At 42.4% G+C, this 18,555-nt stretch overlaps 1 protein-coding gene across 1 annotated transcript in view; it reads left to right on the top strand.

Annotated features, from left to right (window-relative positions):
- LOC308307526 (nucleolus and neural progenitor protein-like) overlaps window positions 1-8,519 on the top strand; it is a gene marked incomplete at its 3' end in the record, with an annotated part of 11,145 nt that extends 2,626 nt beyond the window's left edge. Inside the window, exons 5-9 of the mRNA XM_080752792.1 lie at window positions 1,009-1,086; window positions 2,858-3,159; window positions 6,779-6,843; window positions 7,263-7,483; window positions 8,135-8,519. Of these exons, the coding sequence (XP_080608918.1) occupies window positions 1,009-1,086; window positions 2,858-3,159; window positions 6,779-6,843; window positions 7,263-7,483; window positions 8,135-8,519 (1,051 nt within the window). The remainder of the gene's footprint in view (window positions 1-1,008; window positions 1,087-2,857; window positions 3,160-6,778; window positions 6,844-7,262; window positions 7,484-8,134) is intronic.
- Between the last annotated feature and the right edge of the window lie 10,036 nt (window positions 8,520-18,555).

The following is an 18,555-nucleotide window of genomic DNA, read 5'->3' as shown; positions in this document are numbered from 1 at the left end:
ACATTACATTAATGCAATGTAAATACACCGGATTTAGCAAATATGCTAATTTTCATCTGCAGTTCCCACACTAAAACTTAAAACAAAACAGGAAAACAATGGAGTACCTTACATTGGGAAACAAAATATAAAATCGTACACACAAGAAAAAAGTATAAGTAACTTAAAAGTAAACAGAATTCAAGTAATACAGGATACGCTGTCAAGCTGCAGTGCACCTTGACAGACAATTACACTATACACTGACTCACTGTAGCAGAGCCATCCTGTATCGTTTCCTTCTAATTGTAGCACCACCATGGTCCAAAAGCTTTGACTCTTTCAGAGTACAGTCTGACCCATGCCAGATGTTTGGGTCTGATCCCGATTTCGAAGAGTCTTGGACAACTGACGATTGTGTTTTGATTTCCTAATCGGTTTGAAGAACTTCAATTTGATTGTAAGTTCTAACTTGTATGCAAACATTTTAAATACAAATATACAGAATTATGTTTATTCAACCGCTTAAACCATATTGAAACATTTTCAGAAATAGCCAATCTACAAGCTCCCAACGTGACATGTTGTGAGCATATTAATTATTATAGATGGACAATTTTTTAAAGAATGTTGAATATGTTCTCCTACGATGCCATGCCCAAAACAGCAATGTCAGGTTGGAAGGGGTTGAAGGATCTGGACTCGTTCACGTCCAGTTCATGGCTGGTGCTGGGCACAGAGTGGCGGTTCAAACGGTTCCAAACGTTTTTTTTTGTTTAACACACAGAAAAGCTGGCACACTTGGCCGTCATCAGTTCCAATGTGGCCGAAACGCTGCACCACCTGTTAACCACATTTCTGTGTTAAGTAAAAACATTTGTAGGAAGCAATGCTGTTTGTTGCTGTGCAGACTTTTATCCTTTTAAAGATCAGGACTCATCAGCTACATAATTGCAGACACTGATAGAGTCAAATAATGATCTATTGGCCAAACTGAGTGGGTTTTCCCTTAACCTGCATGACCTGCAGCCTGTCGAAGCAGACTCTGAAGTGGCAGGAGTTCATTATCCTGAATGTAGTGATAACCAGCATGCTCAGCCGTCTGTGGTGAGTCCTTTCTGCACATAAAATCGCCTTTCAGACGGACTGCGCTTGACGAGGGCGTTCTCGCTTGGCTCAGCGGGGATCGCGCCGAGGTGGAGACACAAACACAATCGCTCCGGACGATATTTACAGGACCGCGCCCGCTCCTCAACTTCTCTGCTGTCCCAAATAATTCACCGCCTCTCATTGAAAATGAATTACTAGGGTGTGTCAACAGCCCCCCTTCGTCTGAAAAGCGCTTAACACTGGTGTAGTACATACAAGTGTGGTGGAATTCAGATCAATCATGAGAAAATGAGGAGACAAGACAATTATATTAGGTGGTGGTGGTCAAGTTTATGTTAAACATGATATCATGGACAGAAATACAGTTTAACACTCTGGGCAGTGGTAAAGTAGTTCTGCCCTAAGCAAAGGAAAGCAAACCCTAGTTATACTGGCATTGCAAGGACAAGCTGTAACATAAACAATATCTATCAACCTAGGAAAACATCTTGACTCTACAGTACATCATGTTATCTGTAATGCATGATGCAGCATAATCTACTCTTACTAATGTCACTCATAATCAATCATGATAATATAATATCTACTACTGTTATTAACGTCACATAATCAATCTCTACGACACGAGTATACCTATAAATCCTTCTAAGTACCACGCTGGCTTCAATACATGTAATTGTCTAAAAACAAAGAACAACTGGGTGCTCAAGGTAGATAAAAGCGTCTTAAAAAGTATGTGGTGCTGCCAGGATCAGTGGGAAAAACACTGTTAAAAAAGAACGAGGGGATCGGAGCACTCAGAATAAAGAGGAGAGGAGAATAAAGTTAAAACAAAGTTTGTTCTATAAAATAAGAATATAGAATAAACTTTGTTTTAACTTTAAGCTCCTCTCCTATTTATTCTGAGGGCTCGGATCCCCTCGTCCTTTTTTACGTAATTGTCTATACACAGTTTTGGCCAAGTCATAATTAGAGAGAGGGCGAGCTCCGAGAGCCGGCCGTGGCAATATACATAAATATAATGATTTTGTTTTCAATTTCTCGCATGCTTGCATAATATTCTCCATACTCATTCAAATGTCACTGAACTGAACGTGCTGTGAGGTTGTAGATCTGCTACTTTCAACGCACAATGACATGATGCACAAATATAAATCGGGCATTACTAATAGTCATTACTAATGGGAAACCTTGTCTCCCCCCAGGGGTGTCGCACCAAATTCTGGGCCCTGGGTACAAGGATTCACTGCGGGCCCCCCATTAATGTTCTGCTTAAGGGGAGGGGGTTGATCCATTTGGACTGGGAACACATTATTACGCATTCTTTTGTGCTTTACCTATTGAAAAATAGCAGATATACAAGCTCACAGCGTGGCACTCGGTGCTATTTTATTTAAATTGTGAACATAATGTGCAAGTCTAAGATTTTTTGAAAAAGCTAATGTTTCTATGTCAGTGATGCTCAAACTTTTTCATGTGAAGGACCCCCAAAATGATATGTATTTGGCCACGGACCCCCATCTCAAAATATTTGGTTCCAGGGACCCCCAGAAGCAAAACTTTAGTTACAAATGTTCACTTAAAAAAAACACATTTTCAAAGATTTGCATTTCCATTTTCACGACTTAAAAAAATTAGCAGATCACTTGGAGCAGCGCTGTGAGCTTGTAGATCTGCTATTTTTCAATAGCTAAAGTATAAAATAATGAAGCCCCCTCCACCGTGGGCCCTAGTAACTCAGTCCCACTTCCCCCCCTTGTGAAATCAGGGTGTTTTTCCGGGGCATCCTGTCCAGCCTGGCTCCTCTCTACACGCAGATCCTGCCTCTCCTCAGAGAGGTGTCTCGGGCTCGTCCCATGCCCTACCTCACGGACTACCGCCTCCCAGGGGACGTGGTGGAGTTCCTGGGACCCTCGGAAGAGACCTCCTCCCTGGTGGCAGGGCCGGCGGGCCCGGGCTGGATGCAGATCAGGAAGAACAAAGAGATGCTGAAGATGGCAAAGGAGAAGGAAGACAGGATGAGGAGGAAGCGCCAGGAAGAACAGGACATAGGGGTCGCTGTGAAAAGAGGTGTGTAGTTATACAGTGGTCTTCAACGAAATAGAAACATGAGTTTTTCAAAAACCTATTAGGATTTAGAAGACAAATGATGCTTAACTCATTCCCCGCCTCCCCCGATAGTCCCGAGAAATTTTAAATGTCGTTCCCCGCCAGGCCCGATAGTCCCGAGAATTTGCTTTTATATAATGTAATGTTTAATTAGACTCTTAATTAGCCCGTGACAAAGTTTGGGGTTTCTCACTTAAAGGGAACCAAAGATATCACTCATCAAAGTAAGTGTGTTTGAAAACAAGAGTGTAATAATGTATAAATCTCAATAAAAATGAATAAAACTCTCAATAAACCACAGTGAATGCATTTAGAGTGGCAGCCTGCAGCCCGCAGAGTGAAATCAGCGACACACTGGGCACACGCATGTAGAGGGATGTGGGGCAGGGATGTGCAGAGAATATTTAGAGAGGCAGGGGCTGACATTTCTAAAGGGGCCTTTTGGTGGACAATTCTATTGAATGCAGCCCTCAGGGGCAGGGGCTCAAGCCCCCTTTGATGTCTATGTGTGTACATGCCTGGTGCAAGGGCTCGCAGAAGCGAAACGGAGCAGCTGGATCTGAGACCATGCACAAATCAAACAAAATCCAGTAAAATGTTCACTTGGAAAGCCATAACCTGCCACATGGGCCAACAGAACACACACCTTCATAACCCCCAAAGTCTCCACGACAAAATATTATGTCCCAGGCCCAGTCAGACAACAAGATCAGAGCAGGAGCGTCACAACTCACAAGGGAAAAGTGGGACTGAGTCTGAGTTACTAGGGCCCAAGGTGGAAGGGGCTTCATTATTTTATACTTTTGCTATTGAAAAATAGCAGATCTACAAGCTTGTAGCGCGACACTCGGTGCCATGCTGTGAGCTTGTATATATCTATTTTTGAAATCACCCAAGAAAATTCATGGGGGGCCCGCAGTGAATCCTTGTACCCAGGGCCCATCATTTGGTCCGACACCCAGTTGGAACAGATCCTCAGCCCACTACAAACACACATATATAAAGCCTGGTGAGGCGAGGTTACAAACAACACAATCACCTACTGGACAAGATGCAGCGCCGTTGGCCGGTCCAGTCGAGCACCAACCGATCTTCAAGCCCTGCTACGGGAGTGGAGCATAGGGGGGAGTGGAGAGGAGAAAATATCCCCCCTCCCCCGGCGGACTCCTCAAGTCAGGCAACCATTGAAGAAAAGCAACGCGTCGCGTCCATATAACTTCCATCGGTATGTAACAAAACTGCTGAAAATAGCAGATATGCAAGCACACAACGCCTTGCATCCAAGCGTGACCATGGAGGCTGATGAGGAGTATTATATTCCAGTTCTCACAAGAAGGTTGCGTCCAAACTACCAGCGGTGTAACAAAAGAAAAGTAGTGAAAATAGCAGATCTACAACACGTCGCGACCGAGTGGAATCCAACAGGAAGAAACTCAAACACGGCGATCGTCATTGTCAGTAAGTTTACTGTTGTGGTTTACATCCTAACCTAAACTATACTGTTGTTGTTCTGCAGCAGCAGCAGCAGCGTGCGTCCTCCCTATGGCGTGCACGCGCAATCGCGCATGTGCTCGTGTTTGAGGCGCGCCGCGCAACAACTGCTTGGAGTGCTTGCAGCTTGAAGGAGGGCGTGGGTGTCTGTGTGATCGCTGCAGTCTGTTCCGTTCTATAGCCCGCCTACTGTATCCGGTTATGTAACATTCACATGCACGCAAGAAACGTCTCCGCATCCGGTACAGACCCAGGCCGGATCACCAACAAGCAGAGTAACTTTATTGCTATCAGTTCTCTAGTTGTCGGGTGGAAACCTTGTATGTCCAAAACCGTTCGTTTTGTATTTATCATCTATAAAATGTACTAAACTAGTGAAAACAGCAGATCTACAAGCACACAACGCCGGCGTTGTGTGCTTGTAGATCGGCTGTTTTCACTAGTTTAGTACATTTTATAGATGATAAATACAAAACGAACGGTTTTGGACATACAAGGTTTCCACCCAACAACGACATATAGAGAACTGATAGCAATGAAGTTACTCTGCTATTTTGTGCGACAGTCTTGTATGATGAAGCAGGGCTTTGCTTTGGCATGAGAAAACATAGGCTACGTTTACATCGCCAAAGCAAGTGCCACAAATAAATAAAAAAGTTGAATATGGGGAACATATTTACAGTTATACACATAGGCCTTATATAAAGTTGTGTGTGTGTGTGTGTGTGTGTGTGTGTGTGTGTGTGTGTGTGTGTGTGTGTGTGTGTGTGTGTGTGTGTGTGTGTGTGTGTGTGTGTGTGTGTGTGTGTGTGTGTGTGTGTGTGTGTGTGTGTGTGTGTGTGTGTGTGTGTGTGTGTGTGTGTGTGTGTGTGTGTGTGTGTGTGTGTGTGTGCGTGCGTGCGTGCGTGCGTGCGCGCGCGTGCGTGCGTGCGTGATCTGTGCAAAATAAAACACTTGAATGCTGAATAAAAGGTAAAAAGCTTATTTCTATTTGTGTGAAGTCAGTAAGACGCCCTAAGGGCAAGAGGTGACCTATTACAGCCCTATTACACTATTCCAGTTATTGCCCTATTACACAATTACACTTATTACACTAGTACACTTATCTGATAAGTGCCTGACGCCATAAATACAAATATCAACAGAGTTATTCGCTCGAAAAGCCATCAATCACAAAAAGGTGAATAACTCCTGTTATTTCAAATATAGCTGGATTTTGGTCAAAAATGGCTATTTTGAGATGGCTACAACTATAGAAAAAAAAGCTTTTTATTCAATTTCTTTATTTTTTGATGAGACTAGAGCTTGTCTTATTTCATGTCAGGTACGGTATAACATTGTCGAAAAAACACAGAATTTAGGAAAAATGTCAATATAAATATATCAATTTTTTCATTAAACAAAATGGCAGGGGAGCCATACAGTCAATGTTAAAATGGCGGCCAATGTGTTAAAGTAACAATGCGTATTAACATTAGCATCACAATCATTCTAACCACTTCATCCATTTACGTACATGTTGGCTGATTTAAAATTAGCAGATGTACAAGCTCACAGCAGGGCACAAAGTGAAAATAAATAATAACAAAGCATTTTCAGAGGGGAGCCGCGGCCATATACAATACACATCAATCTGGGGAAATACCATTTTAACTACTACTGTCAACATCATTCAAGAACTCATCTACTCACCACCGGCCACAGGGTCATTTACCCAGATCATCATGCTCAGAAAGGAAACGATAAATAAATCTGCTCACAAAGTGCTACTTTATCTGATGGCAGCCATACGGTTGTCGGTGTATTACTGCCACACGAATAATACATCCCTTTTATTTGGAGAACCATATATGGCTAACCAATCTGGCTAGCCATCGTCAAGGAAAAGTTTGGTTGATCTTTTCACTTGAGCACCTCAGTTGCTAGCTACAGACGCTGTCTCGAGAGAATGGGGACTTGCAGACCGTCGAGACCGATAATACATTGGCAACTAACATTGCTATAAAATAAGAAAATGTATCAGATTCCATTGACAAAGACCAAGACCATTAAATAAACTTAACTAATTAATACACTGACTCTTTCACAGGGCGAATCTTTGATGTCATTCATGAAAAAAAGGCTTTACTCAAGGTCTCCAAGGACTTTACAGAGGTACGTGAGACGAATACATATATGATCACTTGGTCATTTTGTTCAATGGGTTACTATGAATTATTTCACAATAATGTATCGACAACATCCTCACATCGCTGTGGGCGCTTGGGGCGTGTTCTCTCCTACGCGTCATCAGCGCCCACTGGCGAAAGGGCCTTTCTGTGTGGAGTTTGCATGTTCTCCCTGGATCCCCTAGGGTAGGTATCCTCACAAAAAACATGCAGTAATCCTGGTCTTTATGGCCCCATTTACACTGGCAGCCAAAGCCAGTCTGAATCAGATTTGTGCCACACCCATATTGGAATCCGATTGGTTTAAATGGTCACATGGAACAAATCAGGGTAAGAGTGATCAACATCCTCACACATTATGTTTAATGGTTCTATCATCTGCTACTCCATGTTCATTTGTTGTAGGAGTCTAGCGAACAGGATGACTCTTCTACACGGGATGTCAGGCAGAAGGAGATGTTCCACAGACAGGTGAAGGTAGCAGCCTCCTTCACTGACCTGGCAGGCCGTCTGGAGAGCATGATCTCCTGGTGCAGGTCCCACCGCTTGAGACGGAAGGCGCGACTTCTGTCCTTCGTCCAGCTGAAGTGTCGTAAGATGAAACGCCTGGAATCGGCAGGTTTCAAGTAAGGAAAAGTGTGGTGTGAAACTTCAGTGCGATTTACGATATTACCGCGATAGTCAAAATATCCCCAACATCCATTATCCTGGGGTGGAACAATTGCTGAAAAATTGCAGATCTACAAGCTCACAACGCGTTGCGGCGCGTTTTGAGCTTGTACATGTAGATCGACTAGTTTTTGGGAAAGAGATTTGGTAGAGAGTGAAAATCAAGAGGGTTTAAATAAATGGTACTGGATATGCAGCTCGGCAAATAGAAGGTGAATTGATCTCAGTGCATGATGGAGGATAATTTCATGATAAATGTAAATCTCCACGATACAATTATACGATTTTGAGTGTTTCTTTTATCACGATAAACGATAATAACGATTATGGTCCATTCCCTACACACACATACAGTAGGTGCTGCTTGACACCGCAGTTATGGTTGCCGCTCTGAGAAATCAGTCTATACGTCGTCGCTGTCTGGTGGAAACCTCATATGTCCAAAACTATTACTTTTCAAGATTCTGATAAAACAATAGCGGCTCTACCAGCTCAAACCGTGTTACGATGTGTTCTGAAAAAAGGTAGTCGACGAACATTTTTCGTGTTGAGAAAATGAAAATGTTGAGAAATTAACACTGCTTTGGTTTCATTTCTCCTGACCTCAGTGTCCAGAGGAAGTTGAGGAGCTTCAAACAGGAAGCCTGCTGGGCCTCTTCTCCCACAAGAACTGTCCCCAGCAGCTTCCTGTCTGTCTCTGCGCTCTGGAGGAGAGCCTACACTAGAACTCGCTTTCTGTGTCTCCGGGAAAGATTCGGACGCCACAAGACGGCCAGGGTCCTCCTCGCTGAAAGCAGTCCATGTATAAGCAAAGGCAAGAGGATAGAGTTGCCGGTGTCTGAAAAGCCTACTCGGAGAACACAAGTGGACCAAAACGTTGAGGCTGAGAGAGCCGGTGAAAATGTAACTTTGTCTAAAATCACACTGCTGGACTCTCTTGCTGACAGCAGCCACGATGAAATAGATGATATATTTGCCTCAGTTGGCTTCTGACATGTTTTATTTATACTAAAACGAATGTTCAAGTCAACTAATGTTCAAAAATGCGGGAAAGAAGGTGCTTTGGCCAAGTGTCTATGCGACAATTATTGACCGTGTTTGGGGAAAGTAGGTGCTGTGCACCTGAAACATTCAGTGAATTTCATGACAAGCTCCGGACAGACAGGAAACTTATGTGAACTGATTCAGTCTGCATTGCATTGGTGAATATGAAAATAATAATAATAATTTAATTGCACATCAGGAACTAGTCTTCATGATCAGTGACTTTGGCTCTTTAGTTTATGTTGAAATTTGGACGTGGAGGAGACTGGATGACTTGATTTATGTCAGCAGTGCAAAGCTCATATTAAAGCCTTTTGACTTTAACATATGAAAGTGATATTAATGATATATACAATACAAATATAAAATAAATGACCTGTGGTTTAAGAGGTGCTTTCATTTCATATGTTTTCCACATGATGATGATGATTCTAGACTGGACCGAAGAAGGCCTCATATTTTGTCTGACCATGTCGGTCATAATTCTAGCGAATTATGACTTTGTTTGCTATTAAGGGCATTGTTTCATGCAATCCTTCCAAATCTACAGGCACATAGTTAATGTTTGTTTGATGATAAACCTGTATAGTAAACATGAGACTATGACCAAATCCTGACTACTAGCTGCAAGTTATGATATGTATATTCAATCGCTTAATATTGATGACATGAGGGATTTACATATATGGGCATAAAAGGGACGGAATTAATTTACTAGTGGGACTCACGTCGCGCCAACAACACTGCATGGTTATCATGAGACTGACACAAGGTCCACAGAATGAGAGGCCTGCTCTGCCGGAAACATCACTCTCATTCTGTAGACCTTAATGACCAAACTAATAGATAAAACAGAAATAAAAAGTACGGCATGACATCACAGGTTCAACCCTATTCCTTGAGCTTTTGGGCCTGTGGGTCCCTGACTACAAAGCACAAGTAGACCTACTTTGCATTGCAAAGTGATTCGATACGATTATTTGCATTGCGAAACATTCAATAGGAATTCTGTTTGCATATTGATACAGCACATTGTTTAAAAATGTATGCATCGATGCAGTTGTTCGTTACACCTCCTTCGTGGGGGAAGCACCACTTGGTGTGGAGGAAGTATTGGAGGATGCACCACCTGATTTAAAGAGGCGCTGATGCCACCTTCACTACAAAATACTCATGAGGAGACACCATTTGGAGTGGATATGTTGTAGAGCTGAGCCAGGTAGAGAACATGTTGAGTTGACTATGATGAACTAGGTCTAAGTGGAGCAGATGAAGATGCCACCTTCACTATGAAATACTCATGAGGAGACACTGGATCACTGGAGGCACACTTGGAGTGAAGGAGGTGCTGGGGAAGTCACCACTTGGGAGTGGAGGATGCGCTTGTGCCAACACCTGGAGTGGTTGAGGTGCTGAGGAGGCACTGGAGCCACCTGGAGTGGAGACTCAGAATCAACATGCTGGAGTGTTGGTAACTGGCAGCTAATGCCCATTGCCCAGCGGCTGTCATGCCCATGTTTGAGTCTGTTTACACTGAGGTTGAATGTCTGTTTCAGACCCACCACTACAATAACTTGATGGAAAAGATCTGCATGAGTCTAACAGCCTCTATAATGCATCCTACTGACTGATCTTCTGCAGAGCATACTCTCTGGCCATCAGCTAGCTTTACGATCACTCCCTCCATTAGTAGTGTCCTATAGCCAAAATAAGACGCAATACATTAATTAATCAAAGGCCAAGGTGTCAAGAGTAAAGAGTACACATTTGAAAGTGTGGTGATGCTTCTGCTCTTCTGTTGCACGTCTGAAGAAAAGCAAATGCAGATGGTGCATGACAAAGAGTCATGGCAAAGAGGCAGGTGCACAAGAACAATCAGCACATCTGGGAATTCTCTGCTATGGGATATATTGGCATGGAGGAATGGAGACAAGCAGATGCATATGACTGATCAGATTTGTCTAGAGTCATATTGCTCCTCAGTTGACTGGAGCTCAAGGCTTGATATTTTTTATTTCAGACTACTTTTCACACATCACTAGCAGTCACGCAGCTATGCTGCTGGACCTCAACTGCTATTGTGTCCAAATTGGCCAATAATCCTAATGGTGGCGCTACAGCAACTGTTTAGTTTAATTATGTTTATTTATAGGACTACCTGGGTATGATGCAAGTTGGGAACAATGCAAGTCGGAAATGCATGACCACCAACCCAAGGCAATACCCACAGTGTTGTCAGAGTACCTATTTTACCAGTATGTCTGTGTTCCTTTTATGCCCATATTTGGAAATAATCCGACTGATATGGGCATATTAGTCGGATTAGTGCATCGGACGGATCTTGGTTCTGGACAACCGGATCTCCATAATATATATCGGTCAGCCTCTCCCACAGACTCAACACCAGGCACGGCATTCCCTCGGGTCGTCTGCAACATGTGCACCAAGTTTAAAGTGAAATTACAACTTTAAGCCTTTGACAAACCTGTCCCCCCCCCCCCCTTCACTTCAGCAGCTGTGTCTTGAATGGCACACCAAAGTGAAATGAAGTGTCAGGCCGATTATCAAATCAAATACTTGGTGACTTGTACTTCCCTCCTTGGGAGTTCAGACTAGCAAGTTCTCCTTGGGAGTCAGTCTATCTTGCCTCAACATTTTTGAGGAATGTAAAGACTTCTATATTATTTGTCAGGAGATGGCAGCATTTCCTATGCCACGTGCAAGTAGTTCTTTACACTCAGATTGTGGTTCAAAGCAAATCCCATCCAAAATGCAAGAGTGCAAGAAGTAAACATGGAAAAGCATCTTACACAAACTCAAGTCGAGAAGGTTTTGCTGTTACTCTGATATTGTTTGTCTTCTTATGTTAGGTGTTTTAACTTTGTTTTTTTTTTACAACAAGGGTTCATATTTTAGATAGTCATTAGAGAAAAGAAAAGTGTTCAAATGTTTTCATTTACTTATTTCTATCGTTTTAGTGGTTTTAACGATATTGATTTGCATGCATGCCCCCAGGTTGGGGGCTGGTGTAAATAGTAACAAAGAAATTGCCGGCTTATTGTGTCTAAATATACATATTTAGCCACTTGTACGCATGCGCCAACCCACTGAAATCAAAATACTAAAATCGCTAAAACAATAGAAAGCAGTAGGCCCATATGAAAACATTTCATCTTTCATCTAAAATATGAACCCTTGTTGTAAAAAAAACAAAATTGTCCTTTAAATGTTTATGGGATACACTAGCACATAGTCAATATACCTTTGGTCAAGGTGGAGTTATATAATAGGCTACAAGCTTAATTGTACTTTGCCTTAGCAACACTGTTCTACAATGAACTATAAATTAGGCTTTGGGACCAGGTTGGAGCATGCTATGAATGAGCACATTCCACCAATACTACATTCCACCAACTCACAGCTGCAACACAAGCCCATAGCACAACACAAATATGTTTTTGCTTTGTGTTGGAAAATGACAACAGTTTTATTTAATCTCAAATCAAATACCAGTTTCAATCTGTTGAAATCACACTCACACTCCAGTTTCGGAACATAGTAATTTCAGCTCCATAGCAAAAACCTACGTTTGGAAACATTTACATGAATTCGATACAGACTTAGACATTACATGACAATGCAGTTTAGACTTGTGAGTCATTCTTATCTGCTAAATTCCTTTAAATATTTGAACTATCCGCAACCTCGAAGAAGCTGTGATTCATATCCAACAAGAATGTGGTGCAGTGTCTAGCATTTGAGCAGCAAGATAAAAATAAATAAAAGATTAACGTAATATTTTGTTCTTTTGGTGCTTCTTGGTTGTATCTTATCTTAAACATCCACTAAACCAATCCCTGTTCCTGTATCCATTTGATTTACACACCCTTGTCTTATTCATTAGAATGTTTGAGGTGTTGCCATGGGGACCAATGGTTTGACTATGGCTCGCCATGTTACCCCTGGGAGACCACTGACAGTGTGTATATGACTTTCAGGACCCTCAGTTGCTAGGAGATAATCCAGCTAGCTTGTCAAGGTTAACACAGACATATGCAGCCCTCATGTGCACACCTCACACACAGCATCATTTCAGATGTTAAGCATTCATTCAGATGTTTGTTGCATGCAAGTATGTGGAATCCTTCCAAACTTACCAATCTATGAAAAGGTCCACAGCGAATCGCGTATTCTCTTGAATTCATTTCCCCCTGCTGTCAAATGAAAAAGTGAAATATTCATTCCAAAACCTCAAGACAAAACATCTAGTGAGCTTCATAAATGATATCATGCAGATAATGAAAGGGCCCACATCCTATTAGTGGTCCAGTGTCAGTGGCGAATGTATATATAGGAGAGGCATTCAGAGGTTATAGAAAACACAACACATCAGATAGCCATGTCTCAAAAGGAATGTAAGAGCAGATAACTTCCAAGGAAATGCCAGAGGATCTGAACTTTTGAAGAAAAAGTCAGATTGCCTCCCTGAAAGTTATACTCCCCAAACATGTAAACAAGATTTCATAACTTTGATGAGCTCCACCTGGTTTAGTAACACAACTGTTTCATATTGTGTATTGTTACATTGGGGTTTTAAGAGACCACTTTTAGGTGATTCATTTTCATGTTTAGAGCATGAAAATCGGGATGTTGATAATGGGTTAATAGCCTGTGTTTTGTTAATATTAATTAAATATGTAGATGGGATTACACTTGAGGCAACTAAAGAAATGGCAATCCAAAAGAAAAAGAAAAAACTTGGTGGCCTGCTAAATAGATCACCATATGTTAGGGCTTTTCACTGCCATGCCCGTTTCGTGTTTTATCAATAATTACTACCAACTTCTCACTTAGTGAATTGTGATATAATAATAATAATAATAATAATAATAATAATTATTATTATTATACCATCTGAAAGAAACACGTCTGTGAAAGTCACAGAGAAGCTTCCCAAATACAAAGACCTGGAGATTGAAATCAGCAGGATGTGGGATATGAAGACCGAAGTAACACCAGTAGTCATCGGAGCTCTAGGACTCATGAAGAAGGGAATAGAAAAGTACACCAACCATATCCCAGGAAACATCAACATCTAGGCAGTCCAGAAGATCGCCCCTACTAGGAACAACCCATATACTATAGAGAGTAGGCCTACTGTCAATCTGCCCCATAGCGCCTTAGTCCATAGTTTGGACCTCACTCCATATGATGTAAAACAGAAAACATAAACAAATGATAATGTTAATATGATGATGATTAGTATGACTGTAGGTCGCATTTACTATAAAAATCAAACCTCGGTTTGAAGTGAAGCGGTGAACTTTTATTCTATGTGTTCTAGAGTTATGAACTCTGTGATCTATACTTTCTTTATATTCTGAATGAATGAATGATTTTATCTGGAGGGCCGAATTGTCATGTGAAGCTTGACCAATCCTCAAAGTATCCAATCATCAGACCGGGACAGACACTACACACATATTCTGGACGTACGGGACAGATACAACCTGTTCATTCTGGACTGAAATGACCATATATGGACATGAGGTGACATACATTTTGTTTTTGATAAAACCTGTTCATTCTGGACTGGAATGACCATATATGGACATGGGACACACATTTTGTTTTTGATAAAAACCTGTTCATTCTGGACTGAAATGACCATATATGGACATGGGACACACAAAGCCACTCCTTGGAAGCGGCTTTCACCACTTCAAAAACCTGCAGATGCTGTGCGTGTGTCAGTCACACCTCATGTCACTCTCCATATATGGCCATGACAGACATAATTGGAGATCCCTGATTTCATCAATACACATCCTTTCCCTTTTATGCCCATATATGGAGATCCCTGGTGTCATATCAACTAGTCCTTCCCCGTTCAAAGATATGAGCTCCGAAATGATGTGCAGTGTGTGGGTTATGGGGTGTGCACTGTGCACACAGTATATGAGGGATGGAAAGTAACTTTCTGGTAATTGCATAATACCAGTAAGACTCCCTAATCGGGAGATAAGCGACCGTTGGTCGCTTATCTCCATAAATAGAGCAAAAATGTGTTTTTCCAAAATCTTCCTGATCCATGTTGTTGACATGAGTGTAGACATACTGTGTAGTGATTTTCGTGATTTTAGGGCAAAATCTGAATCGGCCTCATGGTGGCGCTAGAGGGCCATGTGAGAAATGAGGGGTGGGGTCTCCTCGCCGCCAAGGCGGACGAATAGGTACCGGCCCCGGCTCTCCCGGTCGCTCCTAGCCCGAGTTACGGCATTTTATGTGAGCTGCAGTGGCAGGGGGTCCTCCACTGGGGGCGCCACCACTTTTGCATCCGTTCTGGAGCACCAGGAGTGGGTGGTCCCCGGGAATGCCCCGTGAGCAGCCCCGTTGGGGTGGTCATTTGGTCATTTTTGCACATTTGGTAATTTTTTACACCTGGGGGTCCCCCAGGGACCTGGGGGTCCCCGAAACTCCGGGGGTCCTTGGAGGTTGTAGTTTGGCAGGCAAGGAGTGTGTGTGCAAAATCTGGCATGGATCGGGGCAACGGTTGCAGAGATATGAGCAGGGCAAAAGTGTGACGTGTGACGTGTGACAGAGGGAGTGACGGAGGGACAGCCGGTGGAGGTTTGGATAGTGTGCAAGTAACTGCGACCTACGGTCGCAACTATGTAGGAGCATCAATGTAAGAAATACCTGTTTCGTTTAAAGGCTACAGAGATACTGTGTACCGATCTACATGACAACATCTGAAAGAGGGCCAGCCAACACCCCTTTCCCTCCCCCCCCCCCCCCTCCCCGCCCACCCACCCACCCACCCACCCACCCACACACACACACACACACACACACACACACACACACACACACACACACACACACACACACACACACACACACACACACACACGCACACACACGCACACAGAGCTGGTTAAACATGTTGCCCCATGCTAGATGCAGAATAGATATGCCTCATGCTAGATGCAGAATAGATAGTAGTTACACCATAAAAATGCTAATATACAGCATATGATTTGTGAAAGTGACAAACGGGCTTCACAGTTATGTCAGGTGTGTTCATATGCTAATGGTGATGCGATTTCAGATCAATTGCTCCAGCCACTGAGGAGAAACGCTGTGACAGACACTCAGACAGACAGACACTCACTCAGACAGACATTCGCAAAATTATAGTATAGATATTAATAAGCCCATATCTGGGAATTCACCTATATGGACATATTGTGTCAGTCTCATGTGGTTCCATGACGTCAGACATCAGTCATCTCCATATTTGGGAAAATGTGGACACATTTTGGTCACATTGTGTCCAACTTAAACAACAAACCAGGTCTGTGCATTTTTTTTGGTCAAAGTTGATCCCATGCCAAAGCGCCAGAGCTCGCCCAGCAGTCTGCCGTCACCCAGGCTAGGTCCCTTCTTGCCCTTAGGGTGTCTTGCTGGTTATATATACTCACTTATATATGCTCACTTCTCACTTCTTGTTTTGGTGTACATGTGTGTAGACTGAGGTTTTCATGTCCTAAAGTTTGTCAGAAACACACTGTATATGCAGCCTACACTACAACACAATATTTCACAAATGTAATTGTTTTAAATTAGGCCAAAAGCATGCATCAATAACTTTCTTAAACACATTAAGTAATAAGTATGTCACTTGGTCAATTTAGCATGTAATTACATACCCTCTTCTAATAGGTAGGTATGAGTGAAGAAAGCATATTTTCTAAGGCTTGATCTGCTTTCTATTTCCTGTAATTCAATTGGATGATATTTGTGAAATCTAGGCTCACAGCCACCAAGGATATAAAATCTCAATTAGTGTGTCTTTGCTGACCTCTATGTCAGTGGTTGTCAAAGTAAACCTTTTTGGCTCAGGGCACAACTGAATGTCATTGGTACTTTATGGGACCTTACATTTGTGTCATTATGGGACATAAACATTCAATTATTTCGCCCTAAGTGTGTCACAAGGACAACTTGAGAGAATGTCAGTTTCCATTACGACAGATTGAAAATATCCACTTGAACCCCAGCATCTCTAATCTTGTGGTAACGTTCAACAAAAATAGCCGATCTAAAAGCTCACAGCGCGTGACTTTATTGTGAGCATGCATCTCAAGTAGAGAGGGTTATGGTTAAAGTGGTTAAACTGAAGTGATTTAGCTCATTTCCAAATAAAAGTATTCTGTGGCACCACTGGACTGTTGTCAATCAAACAAGCGTACATCAATCAAATTGACAGTTTTAATCTTAAAACAACTGTGAGCTTGTATGTTTCCTTATATACAGCTCCCAGAGGAAGGGACCTGTTTTCAAGTGTGCATGGTAACGATTTCTATTTTAGTTAGGGATGGACATCGGTATCGGCCAATATCAGAAATCGGCAGGTATCATATCAAACCGGCCAAATCGGTGATCGGCAGGTCACTGACATAAATATGCCAAAATCGGCCAATTGTATCTCTTGCACTGCACAGCATGATGCTCGGTCCTGTGACGTAAACATTAGCAAGTAGCAGCCAGTCTACTTGGAGGCAGCCTACAGAATACAGATGGTGCTGATTACCTTTGCAATGTAAGGATATATTCCATAATCCTGTGTCAATGTCGTCTCCAAAAAGAAGGGGGGAAAAAAGCATGCGTCACCTGCTTTCCTCCTGCCTAGTCCAGACGGTCATATTAGACTGGATATTGTCTGTGATTTTGGAAATTGTACTATTGTGATTGATTTGGCATTAGTGTTCTTCCAGCTTATTGGTACTCAAATTGAAGTATGTCTTGTAGGCCTACTTGGCCTGAAACAAAAGGGTATTGGAGCAACCCTATTTCCTAGTTCTTAGCTAAAGAAATCGATATCGGAAAAATCGGTTTTGGCAGGTCAGACCTTCATAAAACCGGTGGATCGGTATCGGCCAAGAATTTTGCAATCGGTCCATCTCTAATTTTACATTACATTACCTTGAGAGAATGTCGCTATCTTTTGGTAGAGCTACATATTCATGTCATTGAAGAAAAACGTGTAATTGATTTGTGAAAACTGCTAATTCCACAGGTCACCTGGCTGCAGGCAATTTCAAATATATAGGATTAAAATAGAATATAAAGCCAGGAAGATAGGCCTCCCTGTCCAGTGTCCACATTGCTTTTCATTACATTTACTCAATGAACAACAATAGCTTTCACACGTACTCTAAACACCAAATGCATCTACAATATTAACTTTGAGATGCCAATATTGCTGACTTTGAGAGTTTGCCAGGCACATATGATATGGATATGCTAGCTATGAGACTAAAACGCTTATTTTGAGGTACTTTTCAATAGGTCATGCCATATTATCCCATGAACTGTGGACTGTGGTCAAGAAAAGTGGGTGGTAGCAGCAATATGGTGCTGCTAGGAATTCTACCCCCCCTAACGGGCTGTGACACAGAGCACATAAGAGCACCTCTCTGTATTGAATAGCCCTATATCTACAAACCACACATTTGGAGGTCCCATAATGAGAACTGGATTTCATACTGTGTTCATTCTCAGTTGGTACACTAACGTGCTAGATAACAGGGTCAAACATTATTCCAAGTTCCAAAAGTGAATATAATATGCTTACCTGATATAACTCTGCAATGTAGGCTACTGTCTACTGAGTTTTTTGCAGACTCTGTGGGCCCCATTTAGAATGAACTATATAGACTCATACAAAGGTCGTACTAAATGCGTGTAATGGATTTTTTTTTTTTTTTTTTTTTACCTGGATGTGTGGCATTTTGCCAGTGCAGAGAGTGGGGTAAGGATAGGGCCCTTTCCCACGCCATGGGTCTCTCGTGTGCCTGCGCCATGCTCGGGAAAGGGGTGGGGGTTACAGCCTTGGAATGTGTGCGCGCCCTCGATTTGTGTCTGATCTCGTGGCGTGCCAGACTCGTGCCCGCGCACTGCGCGACAGGTCTGGGAGGCA

Source organism: Nannobrachium achirus, assembly GCF_963921795.1.
Source record: "Nannobrachium achirus genome assembly, chromosome: 22".
Lineage (NCBI taxonomy): Eukaryota > Metazoa > Chordata > Actinopteri > Myctophiformes > Myctophidae > Nannobrachium > Nannobrachium achirus.
This window is presented reverse-complemented; position numbering and strand designations above follow the sequence as displayed.